We start from the raw sequence: 13,490 nt of genomic DNA, 5'->3' as shown, positions 1-13,490 counted from the left end.
TTAGTAAAATAGTATCACAATTTATAATAGTTTGTCTAAAAACTATTTAAAAAAACAAGTGCATTAAATATTCTTTTGCAAAAAATGTGTATGCACGTATATATTCTTTTAACTTTAATTATATATTATTTTTTTAATTCAAAATCTCTAATAACTTGTTAAAAATTAAAAAGTTTCATTTCATTTCAAATTTCAAAAAAGCAACTCCGCTTCTCCCTCATTTCTAATTTCTTCATCTTTCTTCTCAACGGCAACTATCTCCCCCCTCTTACCCCTCTCTCCGCCTCCCCTTCTCTCTCGATCTCTTGTCTCCTTCGTCTTCCTCAGAATCTTCACTCTTCCTTTCTCTCAATTTCTATTCTCTAAAATGAAGCATCCACCCAAGAAACCCTATCTTGCTAAATACCCATCTCGCCGATCCACTGCCCATTTTCTATTCCTTGCGCTAACGGCGCCGGAATCAAGGGCGGAAGACCCCTAGGAAACCTATGTCGTCTTCCAAAGAAAATGCTTCACCGTCAGATCCCAAATTCCCAACTCCATGGTTCCCGATTCCAAACCCTCGCCGACTAAGTTGAAGAGCCTGCTCCATCTTCTAACCCACTTAAGCGGAAGCTCAGTATGGAGACCGTTCCGGATAATTCCATCCCTGGGTTGTCTGATTCTGTTGCTAAGGTAGTTTACGTAGTGTGATTATGGGGGTTTTGGTATATTTTTTTCTTAATTTGTGTGGTGTAATGATATTTTTCTGTAATATGAAAAATTAATTTGGTCTTATGTTGAATCATCTCACAGATTAGAGAAGATGTAAAATCTGGTGTAGAAAATTTAACAGAGGAGTGTGTATCCACAATGGCAGCCGTTACTCGGCTTCTAATGAAGGTTTTTATCTTCCTCGTGCTAATATGCGCACCTGAGTGCACCCCTATCCCTGCAACCGTGTACTAAAAAAAAGTTGCAGTTGTCCAAAATGTCTATATATAATTTGTATGCCATCCTTTATATTTTTAATATTGTAATTTTGTAGATTGGTGGAACTGACTTCAGTATGCATTGGACCTTGTTAAGTGAAATTAGTTCTGTTACTAAAGCATGAAAAAAGATCAACTTTAATAAAGATTAGAAAATGTTTGACACTTTATAGTCTTGATTTGTGTCAAAGACTACTTAAAGCATGAAGTCTCTCATCATGATATTGTGAAAAATTGCATGCCTTTAGTAGTTCATGGTCTCCACTGTTCTTCCTTTTCATGGTTAACCTTTTAAAATGAATTGAATACAATTTTAAACACCATCTTTATAATCTCAGAATAATTATGCAGGGTTTATCAGAATAATATGTTTGTTTCTTCAGATATACTTAATATTTCTTTGATTGCTCATTCATTTTGGTTTCCATTTTTAGTCGATTATGGTGGCTCACTTTGGAAACTTGTTACATAGCTACTGCCAAAAGCTTTAAATTGCCTTCCGGATGCACCTCAAAATCAGCTTCATTCTTTGTGTTTTCTAATTTCTAGCTCACTCAATTCAGCCATGGAAGTACGGAGGTAAGTAAAGTTCCCTTTTGGAATTCAAGTTCTTCTGTACTTCTTGTTGGAGTTTAAGAGGCATTTTTGTTCTTGTTCTTCTTCTTGCATAACTGTGGTTGTGGAATTTAGGTTTTAGGTAGTGAAAGAACTTGTATTATAGTTTTCTGTGGTAAAAGGAATTGAACCCACTTGCCATATGTTCACTCAATTTGATTTTTTACTGTAAGTTGAGTCAGTTATGGTCATTTTGAAGGGGTTCAACTGCATCTAGGAAGTTGGGAAGGAGTCAAAAGGGATTTTTTAAGCCAAAACTGACTTCTCTCACTTTGCCAGAATTGACTTCTCTCACTTTCTTTCTCTACACTTCTAACTTCCAAAGTTTTTGTGACTGTTAGTAGTTTCATCAAGTGTTTGTGTTTGCTACTTGGTTATGCTTCATAATTGCTTTAGATTCACAAAAATACTATAACCTGTAGCCCTGTAATTCTATCCATTTCAGGAGTTTGAGATCTTTTTGTGTGTAGGAACTAACACAAATTGAATATTTCAAAAGTGAAAAGAAGTTGGGTTTGTAGAAAATAAGTGCCATTTGGTTGAGTTATGACTACTTTTGAAAATGGTTTTATTTTAACTATGACTGCATTTGCTAGTTTGTTTTTTGGTACTTCATTCACCATCCATTTTCTCTCCATGGTTGAGTTTCTCCCCTCATTTACTTTTTATAACATTCATTAGATCACTCTTTAAATCATTCAATTACAAAGGAAAGGCTACTTCAATTCATCATCAGTAAACTATTTTTTTCCTTTAGTAACAATCACTCACATCATTGTCATTTCTCTATGTATTGTATATAGACCAGGGCGATTTCTAGTTCTCTTCTAAGATTAAAGAATTACCAGCTAATCATTTAGGAAATATTGCAGTTAAATGGTTGTTGGGTTGTCAACTATACTATTTTTTATCTGTTTTCTGTGTGCGGTTGAAATTCTTCTGATGTCCCCCATCTCCTGTTCTTTTCTTCAAAATCAAATAGTAGAAGTATCTGTTGGTTCATCTGTTCCACTTGCTTTGTCCCCTGTCCAGGAGTAAACCTTCGTATATTGGAGAAACATGCTCACTGAGAACATTTCGATCAATTTCAACAAGCTTTACTACTAGTTTTGATAGGCTTACGAGTTTTGGAAACATAAGATTTGATCGAGAAGTTAGGAGTAAAGGTTTGGGATATCTTAAATGTTTGGGTGATAGAAACCCGATATTTCTTCATTTGTGGAATGAAATACTTGTCATGTTGTGTGTGATTGCTACCTTGTTGGATCCTTTGTTCTGTTACACCTTGTTGGTTGATTAAGGCAAAAGATGTGTTGGATTTGACAACAAGATGAGAATAGTAGTTGTAATTGTTAGCTCAATCATAGACTTCCTCTACATAATTCTCATAGTCTGTCATTTTCATTTTAGATATTCCACATTTTATAATGCAAAACCTGATGAAGCCGGTGATGGTGTTTGCACAAGAGCTTGGAGATTCTTTTTATCTTACTTCACAATTGACGTTCTTTCAATTCTTCCACTCCCCCAGGTATGAAACTTCATCCTTTGCTGGCTTAGATTCTATCAATCTTATTGTCAAATTTGTCCATTCCATTCGTAACCAAGGATTCATTTGTAGGACAAGAAAGATAATCATCATTTAGAATATATATGTGAGAGTGCACACACAAAAACAACTAATTATTCAAGCAGAAACATAAAAGCATAATTTACGGAGCATACTGTTCTAAGTTAAGTTTGTGCTACAACAAGATATCCACTCTTGATGTTAAAACACAAAGTCGTATTGTCTAATCCCTTTAGTAATCTACAAGAACTCCAAGGAAATAAGCTCTGGGTCATTATCAATTTTGTTTTCCATCCTAAAATATTCAATTATTCTCCTCTTTGGGAAATTATTGGAGGATGACCATGATGGAGATCTCAAATCTTTACACCAACCAACAGTTGTTTGAATGTCTTTTCTATCATTTCTTTCTTCTTACCTGGGAGGGGTTAAAAATTTTCATTTCTTGTGCATTATTAGCCATGCAGGGTTCACAGAAAGATTTGAACTTTTCATTTGTGGTCGTGAGCTGGCCAATGCATTTTCCGAATTGATCGATCGTATTTATCAAGTAAGAGTTGATTATATCAATCATTAATGTTAGAAGGGTGCACACATGATGAAACTTTTTAGCCAATTTCATGGCATTTGAAAGAGAGAAAGTACATTGGTATTGAACTAAAATTAAACTGGATAATCTATCACCTTTTGGAAGATAACTTTCCTACACTTTGTTCCATCTTGTATAGACCCTTTCAGTCAAAAGGTTACCAAAGGAATCGTTTTTGTTATGTGTTATGTGCTTAACTCCATAACAATGTGCGTCCAAGCTCTACATGAGCATTCTATTCTTCTTGCTTGGTATACTTGTGCATTATTGGTTTATGTGCCATGTCAAGAAATAATAGTTTCTATTGGAACGTTTTAGTGTTTCGGTTCCATGATAATTGGAATGGTTGTAATGATCCTTTTCTTTTAAAACAAACAAAATTGGCACAGAGGATGATTAGAAAACCAGATCAGGCAACACAATGAAAAGCATGGCTCAGCTGTTTCTGAAACAGACTCTTTGGACTTCAATTGCCAAAAAGACGAGGATGGTTCTTATGAAGTGACACTTGATGATGATTTTCTTACTGCTCTGGAATATGGAATGCCACTAGCTTCTGGACTGGTATGCTTGTCTTTTCTGTCTGTCCACTTTTATGTATCTCGTTTCGGATGGGATCCTTAATGCACCGCTAGTGAAACTCTAGATCATTCCATTCTTTTGACATAATAAAATCACAGAAAAAGTAGATTAGAGAGTGGCCAATGAAAGTATCTTGAATAGATATTTCATAGCTGCTATGAAGTTTTTCCACATGCAAACATTTAAAAACCAGCTGCTGAAGTCTCCCATGTGAAAGCAACTAAGCAAGTAGTCTATAATTTTGAAGTGCATACAAATTAACGAATCTGGGATGATATTTGATCTATAATTAAATTGTGGAACGTATGATGGATGTTTCGTTGTACTTGGATGTTTAGTATCCCTTTTCCTCGCTGTAATAGATGGAAGAATTTAACTTTCAAGGAATTGGAATTGATAGATTATATGTAGACCTCAAGATCGTAGCCTTTTATTTATTTAGGGTGATGGTATTATTCTGATGCATGTGAAAAATACTCGTGTGTAGGTGGTGGTTTTAGTTCTCATTCCAAGCTTAAGAGGAAATGGATTTAGATACCCATCAATTGATGATTTGTGGGGTATGTGGGAAAAGAACTAGGGTTAAATAATTTGCAAAAGATCAATGTAAGTATCCAATTAGTGGATAGGTCCTATATGTTAGCCCCATAGGCATAGTTGAGGATGTTCTTATTAAAACAGAACTTATTTTTCTCGTTGATTTTAACATCCTAGATACCCATAAATTTTTAGTTTAACTTCTTTAATAAAATTTTATAGAAATTGTTGTTTTCTTTTTGTAGGAATAAAGGAAAATGAAGTATAATCGAATTTGGAACCTTTGCAAGCAAGGGGAAGTTTTCTGTTCCCTATCTCTTTTTTTTATCCTTACAATCTTGCTTAAAATGCTTTGAAGACAAATTAAAGTTTTAAGTGGGGGGTAGGGTTGTAGCTTTGCATGTTCTATGTCCTTTGGGAAATTTTCATTTTGCCAAAAATGTCCAAATTTTAAACTTTTTCAATTTCTTTATTCTTAAAATAAATACCATGTCTAATTTGCTTTCTAGCTTAGACAAGCATGTCTGCCTAACCCTTGAGCATGGAGCTCGGGTTTGTGATTGTGTTTGTCATTTGAATATTTTAAATATGTTGAAAATGCATTCTTTGATAGCTTAGAAATGTGTAGAAGACATGCTATCCATTTTCTAAATATTTTAAATACTGTACATACTTAATAATATGTGTTGAAAACATGGCCTAACCAAAACAAGATCTGCCTAGCCCTTGGAGTCGACTCGGTTAGGTCAAGTAGAATACGTTAGGCTCCCTCAGTATCAGAGCTTGTGTGGGGAACTCTTCACTTTTCGCCTAACCACAACCAGACCTACATAGCCCTTAAAGTCCAGCCGGTTAGGTCAAGTAGAATGCGTTGAGCTCCCTCAGTATCAGAGCTTGTGTGGGGAACTCTTCACTTTTGGCCTAACCAAAACCAGACCTTCCTAGCCTTCAAAACCCAACCGGTTAGGTGAAGTAGAATGCGTTGAGTTCCCTCAGTATCAGAGCTTGTGTGGGGAACTCTTCACTTTTCGCCTAACCAAAACCAGACCTTCCTAGCCTTCAAAACCCAACCGGTTAGGTGAAGAATGCGTTGAGCTCCCTCAGTATCAGAGCTTGTGTGGGGAACTCTTCACTTTTCGCTTAACCAAAACCAGACTTGCCTAGCCCTTAGAGTCCAGCCGGTTAGGTCAAGTAGAATGCGTTGAGCTCCCTCAGTATCAGAGCTTGTGTGGGGAACTCTTCACTTTTGGCCTAACCAAAACCAGACCTTCCTAGCCTTCAAAACCCAACCGGTTAGGTGAAGAATGCGTTGAGCTCCCTCAGTATCAGAGCTTGTGTGGGGAACTCTTCACTTTTCGCTTAACCAAAACCAGACTTGCCTAGCCCTTAGAGTCCAGCCGGTTAGGTCAAGTAGAATGCGTTGAGCTCCCTCAGAATCAGAGCTTGTGTGGGGAACTCTTCACTTTTGGCCTAACCAAAACCAGACCTTCCTAGCCTTCAAAACCCAACCGGTTAGGTGAAGAATGCGTTGAGCTCCCTCAGTATCAGAGCTTGTGTGGGGAACTCTTCACTTTTCGCTTAACCAAAACCAGACTTGCCTAGCCCTTAGAGTCCAGCCGGTTAGGTCAAGTAGAATGCGTTGAGCTCCCTCAGTATCAGAGCTTGTGTGGGGAACTCTTCACTTTTGGCCTAACCAAAACCAGACCTACGTAGCCCATAAAGTCGAGCCGGTTAGGTCAATTAGAATGCGTTGAGCTCCCTCAGTATCAGAGCTTGTGTGGGGAACTCTTCACTTTTGGCCTAACCAAAACCAGACCTTCCTAGCCTTTAAAACCCAACCGGTTAGGTGAAGTAGAATGCATTGAGCTCCCTCAGTATCAGAGCTTGTGTGGGGAACTCTTCACTTTTCGCCTAACCAAAACCAAACTTGCCTAGCCCTTAGAATCCAACCGGTTAGGTCAAGTAGAATGCGTTGAGCTCCCTCAGTATCAGAGCTTGTGTGGGGAACTCTTCACTTTTGGCCTAACCAAAACCAGACCTTCCTAGCCATCAAAACCCAACCGGTTAGGTGAAGTAGAATGCATTGAGCTCCCTCAGTATCAGAGCTTGTGTGGGGAACTCTTCACTTTTCGCCTAACCAAAACCATACTTGCCTAGCCCTTAGAATCCAGCCGGTTAGGTCAAGTAGAATGCGTTGAGCTCCCTCAGTATCAGAGCTTGTGTGGGGAACTCTTCACTTTTGGCCTAACCAAAACCAGACCTTCCTAGCCTTCAAAACCCAACCGGTTAGGTGAAGTAGAATGCGTTGAGCTCCCTCAGTATCAGAGCTTGTGTGGGGAACTCTTCACTTTTCGCCTAACCAAAACCAGACTTGCCTAGCCCTTAGAATCCAGCCGGTTAGGTCAAGTAGAATGCGTTGAGCTCCCTCAGTATCAGAGCTTGTGTGGGGAACTCTTCACTTTTGGCCTAACCAAAACCAGACCTTCCTAGCCTTCAAAACCCAACCGGTTAGGTGAAGTAGAATGCATTGAGCTCCCTCAGTATCAGAGCTTGTGTGGGGAACTCTTCACTTTTCGCCTAACCAAAACCATACTTGCCTAGCCCTTAGAATCAAGCCGGTTAGGTCAAGTAGAATGCGTTGAGCTCCCTCAGTATCAGAGCTTGTGTGGGGAACTCTTCACTTTTGGCCTAACCAAAACCAGACCTTCCTAGCCTTCAAAACCCAACCGGTTAGGTGAAGTAGAATGCGTTGAGTTCCCTCAGTATCAGAGCTTGTGTGGGGAACTTTTCACTTTTCGCCTAACAAAAACAAGACCTGCCTAGCCCTTAGAGTCCTGCCGGTTAGGTCAAGTAGAATGCGTTGAGCTCCCTCAGTATCAGAGCTTGTGTGGGGAACTCTTCACTTTTGGCCTAACCAAAACCAGACCTACCTAGCACATAAAGTCCAGCCGGTTAGGTCAATTAGAATGCGTTGAGCTCCCTCAGTATCAGAGCTTGTGTGGGGAACTCTTCACTTTTGGCCTAACCACAACCCGACCTTCCTAGCCTTTAAAATCCAATCGGTTAGGTGAAGAATGCGTTGAGCTCCCTCAGTATCAGAGCTTGTGTGGGAACTCTTCACTTTTCGCTTAACCAAAACCAGACTTGCCTAGCCCTCAGAGTCCAGCCGGTTAGGTCAAGTAGAATGCGTTAAGCTCCCTCAGTATCAGAGCTTGTGTGGGGAACTCTTCACTTTTGGCCTAACCAAAACCAGACCTACCTAGCCCATAAAGTCGAGCCGGTTAGGTCAATTAGAATGCGTTGAGCTCCCTCAGTATCAGAGCTTGTGTGGGGAACTCTTCACTTTTGGCCTAACCAAAACCAGACCTTCCTAGCCTTTAAAACCCAACCGGTTAGGTGAAGTAGAATGCGTTGAGCTCCCTCAGTATCAGAGCTTGTGTGGGGAACTCTTCAATTTTCGCCTAACCAAAACCAGACTTGCCCAGCCCTTAGAATCCAGCCGGTTAGGTCAAGTAGAATGCGTTGAGCTCCCTCAGTATCAGAGCTTGTGTGGGGAACTCTTCACTTTTGGCCTAACCAAAACCAGACCTTCCTAGCCTTTAAAACCCAACGGGTTAGGTGAAGTAGAATGCGTTGAGTTCCCTCAGTATCAGAGCTTGTGTGGGGAACTCTTCACTTTTCGCCTAACCAAAACAAGACCTGCCTAGCCCTTAGAGTCCAGCCGGTTAGGTCAAGTAGAATGCGTTGAGCTCCCTCAGTATCAGAGCTTGTGTGGGGAACTCTTCACTCTTGGCCTAACCAAAACCAGACCTACCTAGCCCATAAAGTCGAGACGGTTAGGTCAATTAGAATGCGTTGAGCTCCCTCAGTATCAGAGCTTGTGTGGGGAACTCTTCACTTTTGGCCTAACCAAAACCAGACCTTCCTAGCCTTCAAAACCCAACTGGTTAGGTGAAGTAGAATGCGTTGAGTTCCCTCAGTATCAGAGCTTGTGTGGGGAACTCTTCACTTTTCGCCTAACCAAAACAAGACCTGCCTAGCCCTTAGAGTCCAGCCGGTTAGGTCAAGTAGAATGCGTTGAGCTCCCTCAGTATCAGAGCTTGTGTGGGGAACTCTTCACTTTTGGCCTAACCAAAACCAGACCTACCTAGCCCATAAAGTCGAGCCGGTTAGGTCAATTAGAATGCGTTGAGCTCCCTCAGTATCAGAGCTTGTGTGGGGAACTCTTCACTTTTGGCCTAACCAAAACCAGACCTTCCTAGCCTTTAAAACCCAACCGGTTAGGTGAAGTAGAATGCGTTGAGCTCCCTCAGTATCAGAGCTTGTGTGGGGAACTCTTCACTTTTCGCCTAACCAAAACCAGACTTGCCTAGCCCTTAGAATCCAGCCGGTTAGGTCAAGTAGAATGCGTTGAGCTCCCTCAGTATCAGAGCTTGTGTGGGGAACTCTTCACTTTTGGCCTAACCAAAACCAGACCTTCCTAGCCTTTAAAACCCAACGGGTTAGGTGAAGTAGAATGCGTTGAGTTCCCTCAGTATCAGAGCTTGTGTGGGGAACTCTTCACTTTTCGCCTACCAAAACAAGACCTGCCTAGCCCTTAGAATCCAGCCGGTTAGGTCAAGTAGAATGCGTTGAGCTCCCTCAGTATCAGAGCTTGTGTGGGGAACTCTTCACTCTTGGCCTAACCAAAACCAGACCTACCTAGCCCATAAAGTCGAGACGGTTAGGTCAATTAGAATGCGTTGAGCTCCCTCAGTATCAGAGCTTGTGTGGGGAACTCTTCACTTTTGGCCTAACCAAAACCAGACCTTCCTAGCCTTCAAAACCCAACTGGTTAGGTGAAGTAGAATGCGTTGAGTTCCCTCAGTATCAGAGCTTGTGTGGGGAACTCTTCACTTTTCGCCTAACCAAAACAAGACCTGCCTAGCCCTTAGAGTCCAGCCGGTTAGGTCAAGTAGAATGCGTTGAGCTCCCTCAGTATCAGAGCTTGTGTGGGGAACTCTTCACTTTTGGCCTAACCAAAACCAGACCTACCTAGCCCATAAAGTCGAGCCGGTTAGGTCAATTAGAATGCGTTGAGCTCCCTCAGTATCAGAGCTTGTGTGGGGAACTCTTCACTTTTGGCCTAACCAAAACCAGACCTTCCTAGCCTTTAAAACCCAACCGGTTAGGTGAAGTAGAATGCGTTGAGCTCCCTCAGTATCAGAGCTTGTGTGGGGAACTCTTCACTTTTCGCCTAACCAAAACCAGACTTGCCTAGCCCTTAGAATCCAGCCGGTTAGGTCAAGTAGAATGCGTTGAGCTCCCTCAGTATCAGAGCTTGTGTGGGGAACTCTTCACTTTTGGCCTAACCAAAACCAGACCTTCCTAGCCTTCAAAACCCAACTGGTTAGGTGAAGTAGAATGCGTTGAGTTCCCTCAGTATCAGAGCTTGTGTGGGGAACTCTTCACTTTTCGCCTAACCAAAACAAGACCTGCCTAGCCCTTAGAGTCCAGCCGGTTAGGTCAAGTAGAATGCGTTGAGCTCCCTCAGTATCAGAGCTTGTGTGGGGAACTCTTCACTTTTGGCCTAACCAAAACCAGACCCACCTAGCACATAAAGTCCAGCCAGTTAGGTCAATTAGAATGCGTTGAGCTCCCTCAGTATCAGAGCTTGTGTGGGGAACTCTTCACTTTTGGCCTAACCAAAACCAGACCTTCCTAGCCTTTAAAACCCAACCGGTTAGGTGAAGAATGCGTTGAGCTCCCTCAGTATCAGAGCTTGTGTGGGGAACTCTTCACTTTTCGCTTAACCAAAACCAGACTTGCCTAGTCCTTAGAGTCCAGCCGGTTAGGTGAAGTAGAATGCGTTGAGCTCCCTCAATATCAGAGCTTGTGTGGGGAACTCTTCACTTTTCGCCTAACCAAAACCAAACCTACCTAGCCCATAAAGTCGAGCCGGTTAGGTCAATTAGAATGCGTTGAGCTCCCTCAGTATCAGAGCTTGTGTGGGGAACTCTTCACTTTTGGCCTAACCAAAACCAGACCTTCCTAGCCTTTAAAACTCAACCGGTTAGGTGACGTAGAATGCGTTGAGCTCTCTCAGTATCAGAGCTTGTGTGGGGAACTCTTCACTTGCCGCTTAACCAAAACCAGACTTGCCTAGCCCTTAGAATCCAGCCGGTTAGGTCACGTAGAATGCGTTGAGCTCCCTCAGTATCAGAGCTTTTGTGGGAAACTCTTCAATTTTGGCCTAACCGAAACAAGACCTACCTAGCCCATAAAGTCGAGCCGGTTAGGTCAATTAGAATGCGTTGAGCTCCCTCAGTATCAGAGCTTGTGTGGGGAACTCTTCACTTTTGGCCTAACCAAAACCAGACCTTCCTAGCCTTTAAAACCCAACCGGTTAGGTGAAGTAGAATGCGTTGTGCTCCCTCAGTATCAGAGCTTGTGTGGGGAACTCTTCATTTTTCGCCTAACCAAAACCAGACCTGCCTAGCCCTTAGAGTCCAGCCGGTTAGGTCAAGTAGAATGCGTTGAGCTCCCTCAGTATCAGAGCTTGTGTGGGGAACTCTTCATATTTGGCCTAACCAAAACCATACCTACCTAGCACATAAAGTCCAGCCGGTTAGGTCAATTAGAATGCGTTGAACTCCCTCAGTATCAGAGCTTGTGTGGGGAACTCTTCACTTTTGGCCTAACGAAAAACAGACCTTCCTAACCTTTAAAACTCAACCGGTTAGGTGAAGTAGAATGCGTTGAGCTCCCTCAGTATCAGAGCTTGTGTGGGGAACTCTTCACTTTTGCCTAACCAAAACCAGACCTACCTAGCCCATAAATTCCAGCCGGTTAGGTCAATTAGAATGCGTTGAGCTCCCTCAGTATCAGAGCTTGTGTGGGGAACTCTTCACTTTTGGCCTAACCAAAACCGACCTTCCTAGCCTTTAAAACCCAACCGATTAGGTGAAGTAGAATGCGTTGAGCTCCCTCAGTATCAGAGCTTGTGTGGGAAACTTTTCACTTTTGGCCTAACCAAAACCAGACCTGCCTATCCCTTAGAGTCCAGCCGGTTAGGTCAAGTAGAAAGCCTTGAGCTCCCTCAGTATCAGAGCTTGTGTGGGGAACTCTTCACTGTTGGCCTAACCAAAACCAGACCTGCCTAACCCTTAAATTCCAGCCAGTTAGGTCAAGTTAAATGCGTTGAGCTCCCTCAGTATTAGAGCTTGGGTGGGGAAGTCTTCACTTTTGGCCTAACCAAAACCAGACCTGCCTATCCCTTAGAGTCCAACCGGTTAGGTCAAGTAGACACATACATATATATATGAATAAATGAGTCTAAATTCATTTAATTTCGCTTTCAAATTTTTAAGAATGAAGTGACTTAATTGAATTCCAATTTTGGTCGTTCCAATCGCACGATTGAGTTTGATTTCTAAAAGATGTAGGCTGAAGAAGGAGGTGAGCTAACATTGAATAGGAGAACCATACCAAGAGGAGCACTGGATTCATTTAGAAATGGGCGAGAGATTCCATGGCTCCCATTTCTTTAACTTTTGCAATCGATAGTAATGTCGATCTAGACAGGTAATGTTAATCTGTTTAAGTTGAGAGGTTTAGAATACTTCATGAAAATTAAGCTTGATATAGTCCTTAATTTAATGTTGGTTTAGTAGAGATACAAACATAAGATTCAATCTTGGTTCTTTTTTGAATGCAAATCTTGTGGAATGTTTTGAAAAAAATTAAAGTCTGCTAAATTTGAGATTGGATATTGAAACAACTATCTTTTTTACTTGAAAATCTTGATGAAATTGCATTTCTCTTTTGTTTGAGTCAGATTCTTCTTTGAATCTTGGAAACTTTTTTTATTCATGTTTCTGTAATGTGAATGGGTGTGAAACAAAGTTAGGGGTTGAAATCTTGCAGGAATGTTGGGATGAAGATTTAGGAATTAATTCCTCTTTCTTAGAAGAATCCGAATCTATACAAAGGTCTTCTTCTTTGTTTCCAATCATCTGAGGTAATCTTGTACGTTCTTTAATTCTTGGTGGAAATTCTAGGATACCTGAGGTAATTTTTGCTTTCTTGATAGTTTTTGTTGCATGCTTTCATGCCATTGTTGAAATTTATTGAGGTTGTTCTTGATTGTTCCCATGTTTGGTTTAGGTTTGTTTTGAACACCTTTTAGTTTGTTTTGAACACCTTTTAGTTTGTTTTGAACACCTTTTAGGTTTGTTTGAGACTCAATTTGTTGCATCTACATACTTAATTGCTATTTTGGGTCTTGAAGTGCTAAGTTTGTCGTACTTACACATTTGGTTGTCATTTTCTTTGTGGTCTTTGAAGTGCTTTTTTCACAGTCCTTGACTTTTTGGTACGTTGGGAGTTGTAAACTTACACTTAAACTTTGTGAGGTTGTTTTTAAAGTTTCAAGTGATACGTAGACTCGGTTGGAACACCCTTTAAGTTTGTTTGAGACTAAGTCTGTTGCACTTACATACTTGGTTGGGTTGCCATTTTAGGTCCTCGGTGCTTTTTTCTAGGTCTTGAAGTGCTTCTTTTCAATCTTTTTTGAACTTTTTGGTAGGTTATGGTTTACGAAATTACACTTAAGTTTTGTTAGGTCATTTTGATAGTTCAAGTGATA

At 41.1% G+C, this 13,490-nt stretch overlaps 2 protein-coding genes across 7 annotated transcripts in view; both read left to right on the top strand.

Annotated features, from left to right (window-relative positions):
* Positions 1-204: 204 nt before the first annotated feature.
* On the top strand, positions 205-10,590 carry LOC127149052 (uncharacterized). 6 transcript variants are annotated; one of them, XM_051083784.1, is made up of 5 exons: positions 205-675; positions 796-882; positions 1,444-1,550; positions 2,997-3,117; positions 5,110-5,854. In XM_051083784.1, exons 1-5 carry the CDS (start codon positions 622-624, stop codon positions 5,113-5,115), a joined length of 375 nt encoding a protein of 124 aa, XP_050939741.1. In that variant the 5' UTR covers positions 205-621; the 3' UTR covers positions 5,116-5,854. The 6 variants fall into 6 exon arrangements, 2 of the variants coding, with proteins under 2 accessions (XP_050939741.1, XP_050939740.1); XM_051083783.1 differs by lacking the exon at positions 5,110-5,854 and adding an exon at positions 4,135-4,197; XR_007820277.1 differs by lacking the exons at positions 205-675; positions 796-882; positions 1,444-1,550; positions 2,997-3,117; positions 5,110-5,854 and adding exons at positions 6,254-6,380; positions 6,933-7,376; positions 9,703-10,590.
* A 2,160-nt stretch (positions 10,591-12,750) lies between these two features.
* Positions 12,751-13,490, top strand: part of LOC127149051 (uncharacterized) — a 37,930-nt gene continuing 37,190 nt past the window's right edge. The window contains exon 1 of the mRNA XM_051083782.1: positions 12,751-12,863. The gene's annotated coding sequence lies outside the window, so the exon portion shown is untranslated. The remainder of the gene's footprint in view (positions 12,864-13,490) is intronic.

Source organism: Cucumis melo, chromosome 4 (assembly GCF_025177605.1).
Source record: "Cucumis melo cultivar AY chromosome 4, USDA_Cmelo_AY_1.0, whole genome shotgun sequence".
NCBI classification, from domain to species: Eukaryota; Viridiplantae; Streptophyta; class Magnoliopsida; order Cucurbitales; family Cucurbitaceae; genus Cucumis; species Cucumis melo.
This window is presented reverse-complemented; position numbering and strand designations above follow the sequence as displayed.

What these genes read in the sequence shown, in the direction of transcription:
- LOC127149052 (XM_051083783.1), top strand. Translation starts at nt 622, where the DNA reads ATGGAGACCGTTCCGGATAATTCCATCCCTGGGTTGTCTGATTCTGTT. An exon ending in TGTCTGATTCTGTTGCTAAG is followed by an intron (nt 676 to 795) that starts GTAGTTTACGTA and finishes ATCATCTCACAG; the next exon opens with ATTAGAGAAGATGTAAAATC. An exon ending in CAATTCTTCCACTCCCCCAG is followed by an intron (nt 3,118 to 4,134) that starts GTATGAAACTTC and finishes AAATTGGCACAG; the next exon opens with AGGATGATTAGAAAACCAGA.